Source organism: Oncorhynchus mykiss, chromosome 27 (assembly GCF_057628025.1).
Source record: "Oncorhynchus mykiss isolate SJ-2025 chromosome 27, ASM5762802v1, whole genome shotgun sequence".
NCBI lineage: Eukaryota > Metazoa > Chordata > Actinopteri > Salmoniformes > Salmonidae > Oncorhynchus > Oncorhynchus mykiss.
The window spans coordinates 28597615-28614944 of NC_143048.1; the positions used below are offsets into that span (position 1 = coordinate 28597615).

At 41.0% G+C, this 17330-nt stretch overlaps 1 protein-coding gene across 7 annotated transcripts in view; it reads right to left on the reverse strand.

The window, feature by feature from the left end:
- Positions 1-188: 188 nt before the first annotated feature.
- LOC110507887 (CUE domain-containing protein 1) overlaps positions 189-17330 on the reverse strand; it is a 51916-nt gene continuing 34774 nt past the window's right edge. For all 7 annotated transcript variants that reach the window (XM_021588276.3, XM_021588278.3, XM_021588280.3 and 4 more), the window contains 8 exons: positions 13834-13961; positions 12768-12894; positions 11700-11979; positions 11314-11385; positions 7414-7503; positions 7161-7254; positions 4232-4354; positions 189-3861 (listed from right to left, as the gene is read on the reverse strand). In XM_021588276.3, coding sequence (XP_021443951.2) covers position 3861; positions 4232-4354; positions 7161-7254; positions 7414-7503; positions 11314-11385; positions 11700-11979; positions 12768-12894; positions 13834-13961 — 915 coding nt within the window. In that variant the 3' untranslated portion in view covers positions 189-3860. The remainder of the gene's footprint in view (positions 3862-4231; positions 4355-7160; positions 7255-7413; positions 7504-11313; positions 11386-11699; positions 11980-12767; positions 12895-13833; positions 13962-17330) is intronic.

Below are 17330 nucleotides of genomic sequence, written 5' to 3' on the forward strand. Positions count from 1 at the left end.
TTCAAATCTAGCACACAAAAGTCCTAGGTCTTTCTCTTTCTTCAAAAAGATAGGCCTCACCAGGAGCGTTGAGCAATAACAGTCATTTTCACGAGTCAGTTGTGACAATCTTGTGTAAGGGATTTATAGAAATGCATAGTCACTTTAATAACTATACTTACATGGTGCATGTGACAAATACAATTTGATTTGATTTGAAACAACTTTAATGAAAAGGGATGTTAATAAATCTTTACAAATGTAACACAATCACATCAGACAGGGTACAACACAACTTGATTACTTCAATAGCTATAAGAAACTTTCTTAAAGTGTAAGAAAGATCTGATCCGGAAATCAATTTTGAGTAAAACAATCACCTAAAGAACCTTAAACATATTTTGTGGGGAGAAACTGGCTTCTGACCTTGTCCTTCCAAAATATGACACAAACAAACACATTTTGAATCATACAAATTTTGAAGTTCTTTAAATGTATTTCAGTTTCAGTTTTGATAATGAGCATCGCTTTTCATATGTTTGACCTACATTGACTGGTAGGATTGGTTACAGCCCAATCCAGAAACAGATCTACAAAAATGGTTTAGGGGCTATAGGGGTTGTTTCTGGACAGACCACACAGATCTCATCGAGTTCAATACAAAAGAGGCTGAAAACCCTCAGCTCTGTGGTGGTAGTTATTCAAAGTAAATATAGCATACATTCTTATGATAGGGTTATGAGCCATAGAAGATTGCAGGCTCATGAGTGCATTGTAAACAAGCATGTTGTCTGCTAGTACTGGCCTCATCTATATTCATGTACATTCATCATGAAGCATATCACTGTCTGGCACACATACAGTACAATAAAATAATCTGTACGTCTCAACATCTCAACAACAACAAAAATCACTGACCAAGCATTTGTGGTGCTGTATGTCTATTGGTCAGAAAAGGTTAAAACGTTAGAGTGAGAAATTACTTTGAGTATGCTCTTCTCCATACAACAACTAGGCCTATATGCAGGTCCAGCATTTGAAATCATGTCTGGCCTCCAAAATCATATTTGAAGCTTCTGATGGAATAAACTACCGGCCTAGATTCTTAATTGTGCTTTTACCAAGTCGGACCAATTGGAAATGGAAGAACAGTAGAAAGAAGATGGAAACTTCCCTGAGACGATAACGTATCTACAAGTTTCTATGAGCAGTCATCAAACATCAATCCATTTTGAAATCACATCACAAAACCATGCAGACGAGTGTTGCCCTCGACAGTACAATAACAAAACTGCACTCATGTACAGATGTCAGTCAAAAGCCTGGAACTGAAGATACAAAACATTTAATTTCTCGCTTTTTTGAAAAGAACAAAACTAAGCAAAAGACCAATGGAGTGCAAGCACTTGGTGACTAACTGATATCATGCAATGTTGGAATAAACAGACATAAACCTGCTGACTGGTCAGTGGGTGAAAGGTCACAGGATATTGTAAACAAACATAACCTGCTTCTTGTCACTGATGCTCCCTCGGTTGCTGCAGATATGAGTTAGAATGTCTTCTATGGAAATAAATGAAAGCACTCCACTATCATGGGGTGACATTTGAAACAGTCTGGTACAGTAAAAGCTATATGTTTTTTTTTATAAAAGCCCATTTTAAAACACCTATATAGATATGAATGTGTGAATAGCATGACAGTAATAATGAAGGTAAATGGATAGTCTGGTGGCAGTTTGAGTAAGCTGAGTGATCTGTTGTTCAATAACAGTACAAATGATTGGGTGACATTATGGCAATCTGGCAAATTATTTTCATTATGGCAAGGGCAATAAACTCCTTTTATTGGCATCAATTTTTGAGAGTTTGTGAAGACCTGTATGAGAAATGCTGAGAGCAAAACTAACAAACAAGAAATTGACAACACACAGAAATTGTCTAAGGGGCAAAATTCCAAACCCAATCCATAACATCAACAGACTTCAAAAGGAACACCAAAAGGGTCAGTTTCAGCCTCCCTTCACACAATCAATACTTGAATTTTCTCCGTATGTACAACAAACAGACATTTCTCCTTATGTACAACACATGACCTATCACCAATGAGATCTTCTATCAACATCCCTGACAGAGAAGGGTTAAAACATGTCTCAATCCTGAATCAAGGAAAAATGGTAAATGGGTGATTTGAACAATCTTACATTTCAATCGTAAAAATATTAATTTTCAATCGTGGATACGTCATAATTTGAGAGGTAGCAAATCAACCATTTACATGTAAATCCATTTTAGAAGGAAGAGCTGTGTGTTCCAATTCCCCACCCTTCTCCCCAAAGTGCACTTGGCTTGCTCACTCCTGCAAATACATTTTAAAACATTTAAATATGTTTCCTACACCAGTCATTCCCTCCCTTTTTAATGATTGTGAGCAAAGAGCACACTTTGGGGAGAAGGCTTCAGAATAAGATTGAAGCTGGTAATCATTTCCAATAGTTGGGAAATTGACAGATCAATGTGAAGCCTTGCAAATCAGCTAGTTGCTCAAAGGTTTGATTTCAAATCTACCTCGACTGTCTGTTGAAGCTCATATCACAGCACTGGGTCATCATCAGCCTTCTCTTTTCTACTGATACATCCAACAGCATCTTTAATAAAGAACAATGCCAGTCCTCACAGAGGCATCATCCATATCCTGCTCTGCTCTCTCCATACCCAACACTTCCCATTACAAGTGGTTCATTTCCCAATACACCACAAAACAAAACACATGTTTATCATCAATGTGCACAGATGACTGGTATATATGTTTATCAAATTTTTCAACTAGTTATATTGTGTACTCAATAATACTGGAATTCAGCAATATGCACCCCTCCTTCCTCTCAACAAGATATAAATGCTGTTTTGAAAAATACATGGGAATACTGAGATATGGCAGTCAGTGTAGCTTGAGGAATATTTTAGTTCACATGAAAGCTTATGTTTATTGTCAGAATTCCTGAAATTGGATTAAAGGGAAAGCTTGGCATTTAGTTACACATTGACATAACAATATGGGATGAAATATGACCTGCTAGGGACAAGTGACTATTTTGACAGGTTGGAATGCCTCTTTTATATAGGGTGCAGCAGAAGGGTGTCAAATTGCTCAGAGGAAACTCTAGATTTACAGGGGGGGGGGGGGGGGTCGACTATAATGTTGACTGTAATGTTAGGGTCTCTGTTTACAAGTCTTTTCTGTTTCCTGAACTTTCAGGAAAAATGGGATTGAACTTGGATTGAGCTGTGATTCTAGTTGAGATGTTTAAAAACGTGACACGTCATCACTGGTTACTGTCTGTTTAAAACTGTGACCAAATGGACGTAGCAACACATGGCTACTGGGAGTGAACATGGTTTATTATGGGACATTTCAGAGGTGCACACTTTGGCTCAGGAGTGACCTATCCCAGCCATATAAAATAGATTAGACTGGTAACACTAGATGAGTCCATATGGTAAGATCATCCTCACCAAGGATGCCATGCCTTCTGCAATGGGGATTAAAGGGAGCGGATATTAAACAAAAATACAGAACAGTCAAAAGACTAATGCATCTGTCCTTTACATATTAAATCATATATTAACTAAGAGTTATAATACAGAGATTATAATGGTAATCCAATGCGGTTATGAACAGTCAGAGTTAAGGAGAGGTGGTGTGTGGCTAGCAGTTTGCTTCTTCTCCCCCTGGGCGAGTGGGTGGTCCCATGTCACTTCTTGGCCTGGGATTAGCTGGTCTGTGTTAGGGGAGGGAAGAGCCGAAGTATTGCTTGGCCACCAGCCATGGGTCATTCTGCTGTCACCATGGAAACACTGATGTGGTACAGCCTTGGAGGATCTGAAATGGAGGAGGTGACATGTTTGTCAGATTACAGCCAAAAGTTGATCTATAAACAAAGGATTTATTTCAACCAACTTTCAAATGGGAAATTTGCACATTCTGAAATGGCATTTTTGTCCCCCCCAGTTTTATAACTTGGAATGTGATACAAAGCAATGCTACGGTGTGTTTTAGGATCATGCTGATGCCTCCGAGCGGTCGGCTAGGCTGTGTGGAACATTTATACGACTGAAAAAAATAAATACAAAAATATGAAAACTTATGTCCCACCCACTTCTAAAACCAAAGTTGTTTGATTAGAGCAGTTATAGTAGTTACACAGAGTAAAGCCATACAATTCCCAACAGGGAAGAACACAGGTTTTCACCATGACAACAGCTCCTTGTGTGGCACATCATCTTCTTGAGTGTCTGATCTCCTGGGCTGGCCATCTTCTGGGCTTCCCTCCACATCCTCCAGGAGGTTGGCTGTAGAGTTGGCTATGCCCAGTCTTAGTGGGGATATGGTCGAGGAAAACACCTAAAGGGCGGGATATGATACATACAGTGCATTCGGAAAGTATTCAGACCCTTTGACCTTTTTCCACATTTTGTTACGTTACAGCCCTGTTCTAAAACTGATTAAATAAAACAATTTCCTCAGCAATCTACACACAATACCCCATAATGACAAAGCAAAAACAGGTTTAGATTTTTTTAACTGTGAGAGACGGAATCTAAAACAAAAATCCAGAAAATCACATTGTATGATTTTTAAGTAATTAATTAGCATTTTATTGCATGACATAAGTATTTGATCAACTACCAACCAGTTAGAATTCCGGCTCTCACAGACCTGTTAGCTTTTCTTTAAGAAGCCCTCCTGTTCTCCACTACCTGTATAAAAGACACCTGTCCACACACTCAATCAAACTGACTCCAACCGCTCCACAAAGGCCAAGACCAGAGAGCTGTGTAAGGACATCAGGGATAAAACTGTAGACCTGCACAAGGCTGGGATGGGCTACAGGACAATAGGCAAGCAGCTTGGTGAGGAGGCAACAACTGTTGGCGCAATTATTAGAAAATGGAAGAAGTTCAAGTTGACGGTCAGTCACCCTCGGTCTGGGGCTCCATGTAAGATCTCACCTCGTGGAGCATCAATGATCATGAGGAAGGTGAGGGATCAGCCCAGAACTACACGACAGGACCTGGTCAATGACCTGAAGAGAGCTGGGACCACAGTCTCAAAAAAAAACATTAGTAACACACTACGCCGTCATGGATTAAAATCCTGCAGCGCACGCAAGGTCCCCCTGCTCAAGCCAGCGCATGTCCAGGCCTGTCTGAAGTTTGCCAATGACCATCTGGATGATCCAGAGGAGGAATGGGAGAAGGTCATGTGGTCTGATGAGACAAAAATAGAGCTTTTTGGTCTAAACTCCACTCGCCATGTTTGGAGGAAGAAGAAGGATGAGTACAACCCCAAGAACACCATCCCAACCGTGAAGCATGGAGGTGGAAACATAATTCTTTGGGGATGCTTTTCTGCAAAGGGGACAGGAGGCCTGCACCGTATTGAGGGGAGGGTGGATGGGGCAATGTATCGCGAGATCTTGGCCAACAACCTCCTTCCCTCAGTAAGCGCATTGAAGATGGGTCATGGCTGGGTCTTCCAGCATGACAACGACCCAAAACACACAGCCAGGGCAACTAAGGAGTGGCTCCGTAAGAAGCATCTCAAGGTCCTGGAGTGGCCTAGCCAGTCTCCAGACCTGAACCCAATAGAAAATCTTTGGAGGGAGCTGAAAGTCCGTATTGCCCAGCGACAGCCCCGAAACCTGAAGCATCTGGAGAAGGTCTGTATGGATGAGTGGGCCAAAATCCCTGCTGCATTGTGTGCAAACCTGGTCAAGAACTACAGGAAACGTATGATCTCTGTAATTGCAAACAAAGGTTTCTGTACCAAATATTAAGTTCTGCTTTTCTGATGTATCGAATACTTATGTCATGTCATGCAATAAAATGCAAATGAATTACTTAAAAATCATACAATGTGATTTTCTGGATTTTTGTTTTAGATTCCGTCTCTCACAGTTGAAGTGTACCTATGATAAAAATTACAGACCTCTACATGCTTTGTAAGTGGGAAAACCTGCAAAATCGGCATTGTATCAAATACTTGTTCTCCCCACTATATATAAATATAAAACAAAAATAAACAGAAATATCTTATGTACAAAAGTAATGAAGCTGAGGGAATGAAGCTGAGGTGCATCCTGTTTCCATTGATCATCCTTGAGATGCTTCTACAACTTGATTATTTCTGCAGCATTGAAGGGCCCTGAGAACCCAGTGGCCTCAATCATTGTGTAACCTTTATTTAACTAGGAAAGTCATCATTCTTAAATGGTATAAGTTTGGAACTCCACCAATTAGGCCAGACAGAAGCCACTCTTAAAAAAAGCACACGACAGCCTGCTTAGAGTTTGCCAAAATGCACCTAAAGACTCTCAGACCATGAGAAACAAGATTCTCTGGTCTGATGAAACCAAGATTGAACTCTTTGGCCTGAATGCCAAGCGTCACGTCTGGAGGAAACCTGGCACCATCCTTACGGTGAAGCATGGTGGTGGCAGCATCATGCTGTGGGGATGTTTTTCAGCGGCATGGACTGGAAGACTAGTCAGAATCGAGGTAAAGATGAACAGAGCAAAGTACGGTGAGATCTTTGATGAAAACCTGCTCCAGAGTGCTCAGGACCTCAGACTGGGGCGAAGGTTCACCTTCCAACAGGACAACGACACTAAGCACACAGCCAAGACAATGCAGGTGTGGCTTCAGGACAAGTCTCTGAATGTCCTTGTGTTGCCCAGCCAGAGCCTGGACTTAAACCCGATCCAACATCTTTGGAGAGACCTGAAAACACTCCAACCTGACAGAGCTTGAGGTCTGCAGAGAAGACTGGGAGAAACTCTCCAAATACAGGTGTGCCAAGCTTGTAGAGTCATACCCAAGAAGACTCGAGGCTGTAATCGCTGCCAAAGGTGCTTCAACACAGTACTGAGTAAAGGGTCTGAATACCTACGTAAATGTGATATTTCTGATGTTTATTTTTGATAAATTAGAAAATGATAAGGCTGTAACCTAACAAAAGGTGGAAACCTAACAAAAGGGGTCTGAAAATTACCAAAGGCACTGGACATCTGTATTATACAGTATGTGGTACGTGATCATTGAGTTCTATAAAACACTGCAAAATGGAACCCATCTAATGTTTCTGATTGGAAATTAGAATCGACTGGCAATGAAGGATACGACTGGTGCTTCAGGAGCGTTCTTCTTTTTAACTTTCTTCTCTTTGTCTTGTCAGAGAATGATCTGGCGATTTCAAACAGCTTCTTTCTTGTTGCTAGGTGGGAGAGACAACAGTATCATCACAAAATAAATGACCAGAACAAAGGATTGTAAAAAAGGGTTTGCCTATGTATGCTGTTGTCTTGATTGAGTTAGTTAACAAGCCATTGCCAGAAAGACACGGGATGGTAATAATGTGTAGAGGTTGTCTTACATTTGCCCATGTGTTTGAGTTTGTCTCTAAACATGGCGTCATCTGACACAGCAGTACAAGCCTCCATCGACCCTGACGCACAGTGCTCTCCTGGAAACAAAGAAAGAAGTTGTAAAAGACAAACATATAATGCACGCACACACACACACACACACACACACACACACACACACACACACACACACACACACACACACACACACACACACACACACACACACACACACACACACACACACACACACACACCATGTGCTCACACATACTGTACGAACACAAGAACACACATGCACAAATAATGAACCTGAGTAGTCGACCAACAATTTACTTCAACCATTTTTGATTTGACCATGTAAAGTCTTAATTGGTTACTGTAGTTGTCGTAAAAAAAAATATCTGGGAACTTTAAGACTTGATGGAATCTAAACAAAACTTGTAGTTTAAAAAAAATGTTTTTACTATTTAACAAAGGTAAATTATATAAAGAATGATAGTAAAAATCTCTGGAGTACTTTAAATGAAATTCCAGGCAAAAAAAGCAAACTCAGCACCAACCTTCATTGAAACGGATGGCTTGTTCATAACAAAACCCTTGGATATTGCCAACCATTTTTGTTGACAAGATTTGCTAACTTAGGCATGACATGCAAACAACAAACGCTGAGCCTTCATATTCATGCATAACGGACCAAATAATGAAAGTCAAGCACTGTAGTTTTGAGTTCTGCAAAGTTGGGGTGGAAGAGGTGAAAAACTTGTTGCACTCTATAAATAAGGACAAGCCCCCCGGTACCGACAACATGGATGGTAAATTGCTGAAGTTGATAAAGGAATACATGTTTGCACCTTTCTGCCACATCTTCAATTTAATCCCAGAAGACAGTGTGTGCCTGTGCCCTCAGGCCTGAAGGAAGGCAAATGTAATTCCGTTGGCTAAGATTAGCAATCTCAAACTATAAAAAGTTTTTGGGACAAATCACCCACTCAACCTTATCTAGGATCTATTATTGAATAATGTGGCGATTGAGCAAGTTGAGGAGACTAAACTGCTCGGAGTAACCCTAGACAGCAAGTTGTCATGGTCAAAACAATTAGACTCAATGTTTTCTAAAATGGGAAGAGGTCTGTCAATGTTTTGTTACACCTGAACTACTGCCCAGTTGTGTGGTCATGTGCGGCAAAGAAGGATATACAGTACCAGTCAAAACTTTGGACACACCTACTCATTCAAGGGTTTTTCTTTGTTTTGACTATTTTATACACTGTAGAATAATAGTGAAGACATCATAACTATGAAATAACACATATGGAATGATGTAGTAACCAAAAAAAGTGTTGTACAAATCAAAATATATGTTATATTTGTAATTATTCAAAGTAGCCACACTTTGCCTTGATGACAGCTTTGCACACTCTAGGCATTCTCTCAACCAGCTTCATGAGGTAGTCACCTGGAATGCATTTCAATTAACAGGTGTGCCTTGTTAAAGTTAATTTGTGGAATTTCCTTCTTTATGTGTTTGAGCCAATCAGTTGTGTTGTGACAAGGTAGGGGTGGTTTACAGAAGATAGCCCTATTTGGTAAAAGACCAAGTCGATATTATGGCAATAACAGCTCAAATAAGCAAAGAGAAACGACATTCCATCATTACTTTAAGACATGAAGATCAGTCAATGCGGAAATCTTCAAGAACTTTGAAAGTTTCTTCAAGTGCAGTTGTAAAAACCATCAAGAGCTATGACGAAACTGGCTCTCATGAGGACCACCACAGGAAAGGAAGACCTAGAATTACTTCTGCTGCAGAGGATAAGTTCATTAGAGTTACCAGCCTCAGAAATTGCAGTCAAAATAAATGCTTCAGAGTTCAAGTAACAGAAACATTTCAACTAGAGGTCGACCGATTATGATTTTTCAACGCCGATGCCGATTATTGGAGGACCAAAAAAAAGCCGATACCGATTATTCGGACGATTTTTATTTATTTATTTGTAATAATGACAATTACAACAATACTGAATGAACACTTATTTTAACTTAATATAATACATCAATAAAATCAATTTAGCCCCAAATAAATAATGAAATATGTTCAATTTGGTTTAAATAATGCAAAAACCAAGAAAGTTAAAGTGCAATATGTGCCATGTAAGAAAGCTAATGTTTAAGTTCCTTGCTCAGAACATGAGAACATATGAAAGCTGGTGGATCCTTTTAACATGAGTCTTCAATATTCCCAGGTAAGATGTTTTGGGCTCGAACCAGGAACACATCGACAACAGCCACCCTCGAAGCAGCATTACCCATGCAGAGCAAGGGGAACAACTACTAAGTCTCAGAGCGAGTGACGTTTGAAACGCTATTAGCGCGCACCCCGCTAACTAGCTAGCCATTTCACATCGGTTACACCAGCCTAATCTCGGGAGTTCATTCTGCCCCCGAACAAGGCAGTTAACCCACCGTTCATAGGTTGTCATTGAGAATAAGAATGTGTTTCTTAACTGACTTGCCTCGTTAAATACATTTGTAAAAAAATAAATAATAATAAATAGGCAAAAATTGGCGTCCAAAAATACCAATTTCCGATTGTTATGAAAACTTGAAATCGGCCCTAATTAATCGGCCATTCCGATTAATCGGTCAACCTCCAATCTCAACATCAACTGTTCAGAGGAGACTGATTCAATCAGGCCTTCATGGTCAAATTGCTGCAAAGTAAACACTACTAAAGGACACCAATAATAAGAAGAGACTTGCTTGGGCCAAGAAACATGAACAATGGAGATTAGACCGGTAGAAATCTGTCCTTTGGTCCGATGAGTCCAAATTTGAGATTTTTGATTCCAACCAACGTGACTTTGGGAGACGCAGAGTAGGTGAATGGATGATCAGGTGTGGTTCCCACCGTGAAGCATGGAGGAGGTGTGGGGGTGCTTTGCTGGTGACACTGTTGGTGATTTATTTAGAATTCAAGGCACACTTAACCAGCATGGCTACCACAGCATTCTGCAGCGATACGCCATCCCTTCTGGTTTGCGCTTAGTGGAACTGAAATTTGTTTTTCAACAAGACAATGACCCAACACACCTCCAGGCTGTGTAAGAGCTATTTGACCAAGAAGGAGGGTGGTGGAGTGCTGCATCAGATGACCTGGGCTCCACAATCACCTGACCTCAACCCAATTGAGATGGTTTGGGATGAGTTGGATTGCAATTGGTTCCAGAACAGAGCAGCATGTATTCCATGAAGATTTACATGGAGGGTGAATGTCAGTGGTACGCATGTCAAAGTTGAGGAGAGATTGACTGCATCACTATTGGTCTTTGTGGGAGGTGTTGATGGGTTAAAAAGGTACTGAACTGTCTGTTCAAGCAGTTGGAACACCGTTAGGACACTCATCGGTACCAAACAAGACATGCGGCCAGAGGTCTCTTTACAGTCCCCAGGTCCAGAACAGAGGCTGGGAAATGCACAGTATTAAATAGAGCCATGACCCAGGTAACTCAAGCTAGCAATACAACCAAATAAAAAAACAGATAAAAGAACATCTTACGGAACGACGGGGACTGTGAAAAGACAGATATTTAAAAATATATATTTTGTATTATTATGTAATGTTATGTAAATCACTGTTTCCTGGCAGTGGCTAATTGGGGATCCTAATAAAATACTAAGTTAATCACTCCAGAGAAAGCTATTTATTGTGTCAACAACTACTTGGAGAAGATTTCACCAAACCTAGTCTTAGCAAGTGATAAAGATAGGTGGTTAGATGTGGGATGTGATAAAGTGAAGTTATCAAAACAAACCAAGTCATTGAAATGTGTAGGCCTATTGTGTGTTTGAATAAGAATGAGCACCCACACACACATTTACTGGTGAAGCTTATGAATGATATCTACCTGCTGTGGAATTCTCCATGTGAGTGGATGAATGATTGGACTTGGATTTCTTTGATTCATACTTCAAGCGATCTAAAACAGAGAAAGCTGGATGTTATGATGCAATACGGGACACTAAGAAACATTTATGAAGTGGGACATGTTTCCCAAATGTATACTATTGTAGGATGACGCATCATAAGATACAAAAGGGACTTTGCAACTAGCATATAATGAAAGAAAGAGGAGCATTTTCAACAGTGGCTGACTTGCTCCGGAGAAAGCATAAACTTGACTACTGTACTAGCCTACTGTGTCCTGAACATGTATTGAGTGTGTTAAAGTATATCATGCAGGTGACCATGTATGCATATATCTGTATGTGACACACACACACACACGCACACCTCTCTCTAGGGCGACGAGGAACTCGCGGTTGCGCTGCAGCTCCCTCATGAACTCCTCGTTCTGGAGGAACAGGGCGATGCGCTCATCATCCAGGTACTGTTTCAGTTTACGCTCTTGCTCCGTGCCTGCCCCCTCCACGCCCTCGGCACCGCCTGGCCCCCCAGGGGCCCCTAGGGCGCCACCAGCCCCTGGCCTGGAGATACCTCCCTGGGCCGTCTGCTGGGCAATGGAGGACAGAGAGGAGGAGGAAGAAGGCTGGGACAGACTGCTCTGTGAGCCCTAGAGGAGGAGAGATGGAGAAAGAGAGGTTTAATTTAGTTACTATTTATTTCTGTAAGCAGGATGTCACTCTGCTGTTAATGATGATGTCATTATGGGGCAGCAGGTAGCCTAGTGGTTAGAGCGTTGGACTAGTAACCGGAAGGTTGCAAGATCGAATTCCCGAGCTGACAAGGTACAAATCTGTTGTTCTGCCCCTGAACAAGGCAGTTCCTAGGCCGTCATTGAAAATAAGAGTTTGTTCTTAACTGACTTGCCTTGTTAAATAAAGGTAAAATAAAAATAAATAGGGGCCTCCCGAGTGGCGCAGAGGTCTAAGGCTGTGCCACTCTGGGTTCGAGTCCAGGCTCTGTCGCAGCCGGCCGTGACCGGGAGACCCATGGGGCAGAGCACAATTAGCCCAGCGTCGTCCGGGTTAGGGGAGGGTTTGGCCAGCAGGGATGTCCTTGTCCCATTGCGCAACAGCAACTCCTGTGGTGGGCCGGGCGCAGTGCATGCTGACACGGTCACCAGGTGTACGGTGTTTCCTCCGACACATTGGTGCGGCTGGCTTCAGGGTTAAGTGGGCATTGTGTCAAGAAGCAGTGCGGCTTGGTTGGGTTGGGTTTTGGAGGACGCACGGCTCTCGACCTTCGCCTCTCCCGAATCCGTACGGGAGTTGCAGCAATGAGACAAGACTAACTACCAATTGGATACCATGAAGTTGGGGAGAAAAAAAGGTTAAAAAAAAAAAAAAATGTCATGGTGCTGTTTTTTTGTGTGTGGTTTTCTTCACATCTACTGTGTACCTGTATACTGTCCAGTTGCTGTGGCAGGATCCGCAGAAAATCATCTGGAAGTTTGCCAAGCAATGGCGGATTCCAGTTCCTGAAGCTGCGGACCTGCCGGTGACCTGGAGGTGGCTGAGCCTCGAACCTAGGTCAGACAAGGGTCAAAAAAAGGTTACGGTCAGACTAGATAGAGATTCATATGCCATGTCATACTATAATTAAACGAAATGCACACGTCATACATAGCGTACTGATGCTGTGAAAAGTAAGCAATGCATGACAACACAAATAATAATTAATGTCTGTTTGTCTTTACAATAAAATCATCTTTGAGCAGTGTATGTGACAAATAAGATTTGATTTGATAACTGAATCTCTTAGCTGGTGGTGTGAAGCAGAAGAAATGTGGCCATGATCTTGAATCATAGAATCTTGGGCTTGAAGAAAATTAAAATACATGGAGGTTTGTTATTAACTGGTCCAGTGATACACAAGCACTAATTACACACACACACACACACACACACCAGCTTGAGACAGCATTGCAGTCCTTAAAAAGGCCACCAGGTGGAGCATTGACTAACAATAAGAGCATGTGGTCAACTGTGACATCAACAGACCTCTGCTCCTAATTCAGAGCATGTAAATCCCAGAGCCCCATAGGACCACTTCCTCTGGGCTTTAAAAAAAGAGTACAGGCTAGGGGATTGCATGTGAACAAAATGTCCTGTTGGGTTTTTTTAAAACACACATCCTTCCTTCCTCCCTTTCATAAAGTAATCAGTATTCATGTTTGAGATGCACATATTCTATACAGGATTAAAGGATTACCACTCCGGGCAATTCTTAGATCTGTTGAACTGTATAGTATAGTACAGAGAAGGCTAGTGGGAGGCTGGTATATAGGAGGACAGGCTCATTGTATTGGCTGGAATGGAATAAATGGAATGGTACCAAACACATCAAACACATGGAAACAATGTGCTTGACACAATTCTTTCCATTCGAGTCATTACAGTGAGCTTGTATGAGCTTGTCCTATAGCACTTTCCCTCCAGCCTCCTCTGATTGTATGACAATTTACCTTGGTGGAGGAGTGGGCGGGGCCTCTGGGTACTTCCTGTCATAGATGTGCATGTCATAAGTGGGCGGTGAGTAGACAGGAGGCGGTTCCTCGTCAGAACTGTCCGGTTCTAATGTCCTCTCCAGAACCTGGCCCGGGGAATGGAGGAGAGCAAGAGAAAGATAGAGCATGTCCCTGATCAATAACATTCATACACATTTATCCATTTAAAATCAGTCATGTCAGTAAGATAAATCATTTCAGTTTTAAGAAAGAAGCTGGTTAGGTTAGTGTCTGATACGGTAACTTGAGCACACAAACAGCATTACTTTTAGGCATTAGTGCTGCCTTTACTATTTATATTCTAGTGAGATGAGATGGGTTGCAGTTCCTTTCTTTTCTGTGTGTGGTAGTGGTGCATAATGTATTATTTATTATTGATTAATACCTAGACTACAACAAGAACAGGAGGGGAGGGAGGCCAGCAGAGGATGTGGACCAGCGGTCCCCAATTACATTCAGCCATGGGCCCATTTTTCCTTGAGCAGATGGTCAGAACATAGCTATAAATAATTTGTAGACTGCAAATTAACCGCAAGAATCCCAAACAGATATAGTATTTTACAAAAACATAATCATTTCAAACCTTTATTACAGTTGAGATATGATCACATATGCCTTTCTATGCGTGGGAATACTTGTGAACATATTTCATAAATAAAGAAAATATTTGCGCTAAACTTCGGTGATATACCGTATGCTGGGGCATTTAGACATACAGTTGGTATGATTTTCAATACTGTAAATCATACCGTCAGCACGTGCTACACCACTGCTTATAACTAACTATAAGTTAACTATCATAGATGTGCCAAATAAATTACATCCAGCTCAGGGCTTCAGCTTTGCATTTGGTTTGCTAACTTGCAAGCTAAGTGGTTAGATGGCAAGATCAAGCTTCTTGCTTACAGCAGAAACAAATCCATCCCTTTCCTGGATCAAGATCCATGTTGCCCAATTTATTTAATTTAAGATATAGCTGTCACGCCCTGACCTTAGTATTCTTTGTTTTCTTTATTATTTTGGTAAGGTCAGGGTGTGACATGGGTGATATGAGTGTTTTTGTCTCATTCTAGGGTGTTTGTACTGTCTAGGGTTTTTTGTAGATTTATGGGGTTGTTTTCAGCTAGGTGTTTATGTTGGTCTCTGGTTGCCTAGATTGGTTCTCAATTAGAGGCAGGTGTTTATCGTTGTCTCTGATTGGGAACCATCTTTAGGCAGCCATCTTCTTTGGGTATTTCGTGGGTTATTGTCTATGTGTAGTTGCCTGTGTCAGCACTCGTTATCATAGCGTCACGTTCGTGTTGTTGTTTTTGTTCAAGTGTTCTTTGTGTTTTTCGTCATTCAATAAAATAATGGATTCACACCACGCTGCACTTTGGTCCGCTTCTTACGACAATCGTGACAATAGCGTCTTTTGTGGGCACTTCCGGGAATACCGTTTACCTCAGTATGTTACAGGAAGGACAAGTTATGGGACAGACAGTATAGTATTTCAGTTAAGAACATTCTTATTTTCCTTGACGGCCTAGGAACAGTGGGTTAACATTCTTATTTAACTTAACCTCGTTAACTGCCTTGTTCAGGGGCAGAATGACAGATTTTTACCTTGTCAGCTCGGGGATTCAATCTTGCAACCTTACAGTTAACTAGTCCAACGCTCTAACCACCTGCCTCTCGTTGCACTCCACGAGGAGCCTGCCTGTTACGCGAATGCAAAAAGAAGGCAAGTTGCTAGCTAGCATTAAACTTATATTATAAAAACAATCAATCAATCCTAATCACTAGTTAACTACACATGGTTGATGATATTACTAGTTTATCTAGCGTGTCCAGCGTTGCATATAATTGATGCTATTTCGCAAAAAGGACTGTCGTTGCTCCAACGTGTACCATATTTTTAAACCTGCATATTTAGTTAATATTGCCTGCTAACATGAATTTATTTTAACTAGGTAAACTAGGTGTCACTTCTCTTGCAACAGAGTCAGGGTATATGCAGTTTGTGCCGCCTGGCTCGTTGCGAACAGCGTGAAGACTATTTCTTCCTAACAAAGACAGCCAACTTCGCCAAACGGGGGATGATATAACAAAAGCGCATTTGCGAAAAAATTCGTTGCACGACTGTACCTACCCATAAACATCAATGCCTTACTTAAAATCAATACATATAAGTATATATTTTTAAACCTGCATATTTAGCTAAAAGAAATCCAGGTTAGCAGTCAATATTAACCAGGTGAAATTGTGTCGTTTCTCGAGTTCATTGCACGCAGAGTCAGGGTATATGCAACAGTTTGGGCCGCCTGGCGAACTAATTTGCCAGAATTGTACGTAATTATGACATAACATTGAAGGTTGTGCAATGTAACAGGAATATTTAGACGTATGGATGCCAGCCGTTAGATAAAATATGGAACCGTTCCGTATTTCACTGAAATAATAAACATTTTGTTTCCGAAATGACAGTTTCCGGAATCGACCATATTAATGACCAAAGGCTCATATTTCTGTGTGTTATTGTTATAATTAAGTCAATGATTTGATATTTGATAGAGCAGTCTGAGCAGTGGTAGGCAGCAGCAGGCTCGTAAGCATTCATTCAAACAGCACTTTAGTGCGTTTTGCCAGCAGCTCTTCGCAAGCACAGCGCTGTTTATGACTTCAAGCCTATCAGCCTAATGGCTGGTGTAACCGATGTGAAATGGCTAGCTAGTTAGCAGGGTGCGCGCTAATAGCGTTTCAAACGTCACTCGCTCTGAGATTTGGAGTAGTTGTTCCCCTTGCTCTGCAAGGGTCGCGGCTTTTGAGAAGCGATGGGTAACGATGCTTCAAGGGTGGCTGTTGTCGATGTGTTCCTGGTTCGAGCCCAGGTAGGGGCGAGGAGAGGGACGGAAGCTATACTGTTACACTGGCAATACTAAAGTGCCTATAAGAACATCCAATAGTCAAAAGGTATATGAAATACAAATGGTATAGAGAGAAATAGCCCTATAAATACTATATAACCTAAAACCTCAACTTGGAATATTGAAGTCTCATGTTAAAAGGAACCACCAGCTTTCATATGTTCTCATGTTCTGAGCAAGGAACTTAAACGTTAGCTTTCTTACATGGCACATATTACTTTCTTCTCCAACACTTTGTTTTTGCATTATTTAAACCAAATTGAACATGTTTCATTATTTATTTGAGGCTAAATTGATTTTTATTGATGTATTATATTAAGTTAAAATAAGTGTTGATTCAGTATTGTTGTAATTGTCATTACTATGGTATGGTTAAGACAGTATGCTACAGAAATGGTATGACAGTATGATACAGTATGGTATAGAAATAATGACAGTATGGTACAATAATGACAGTATGGTATGGTACAGATAGTATGGTACAGTTCAGAAAGCGTATGACAGTACGGTATGGTACAGAAAGGGTATGACAGTATGATATGGTACAGA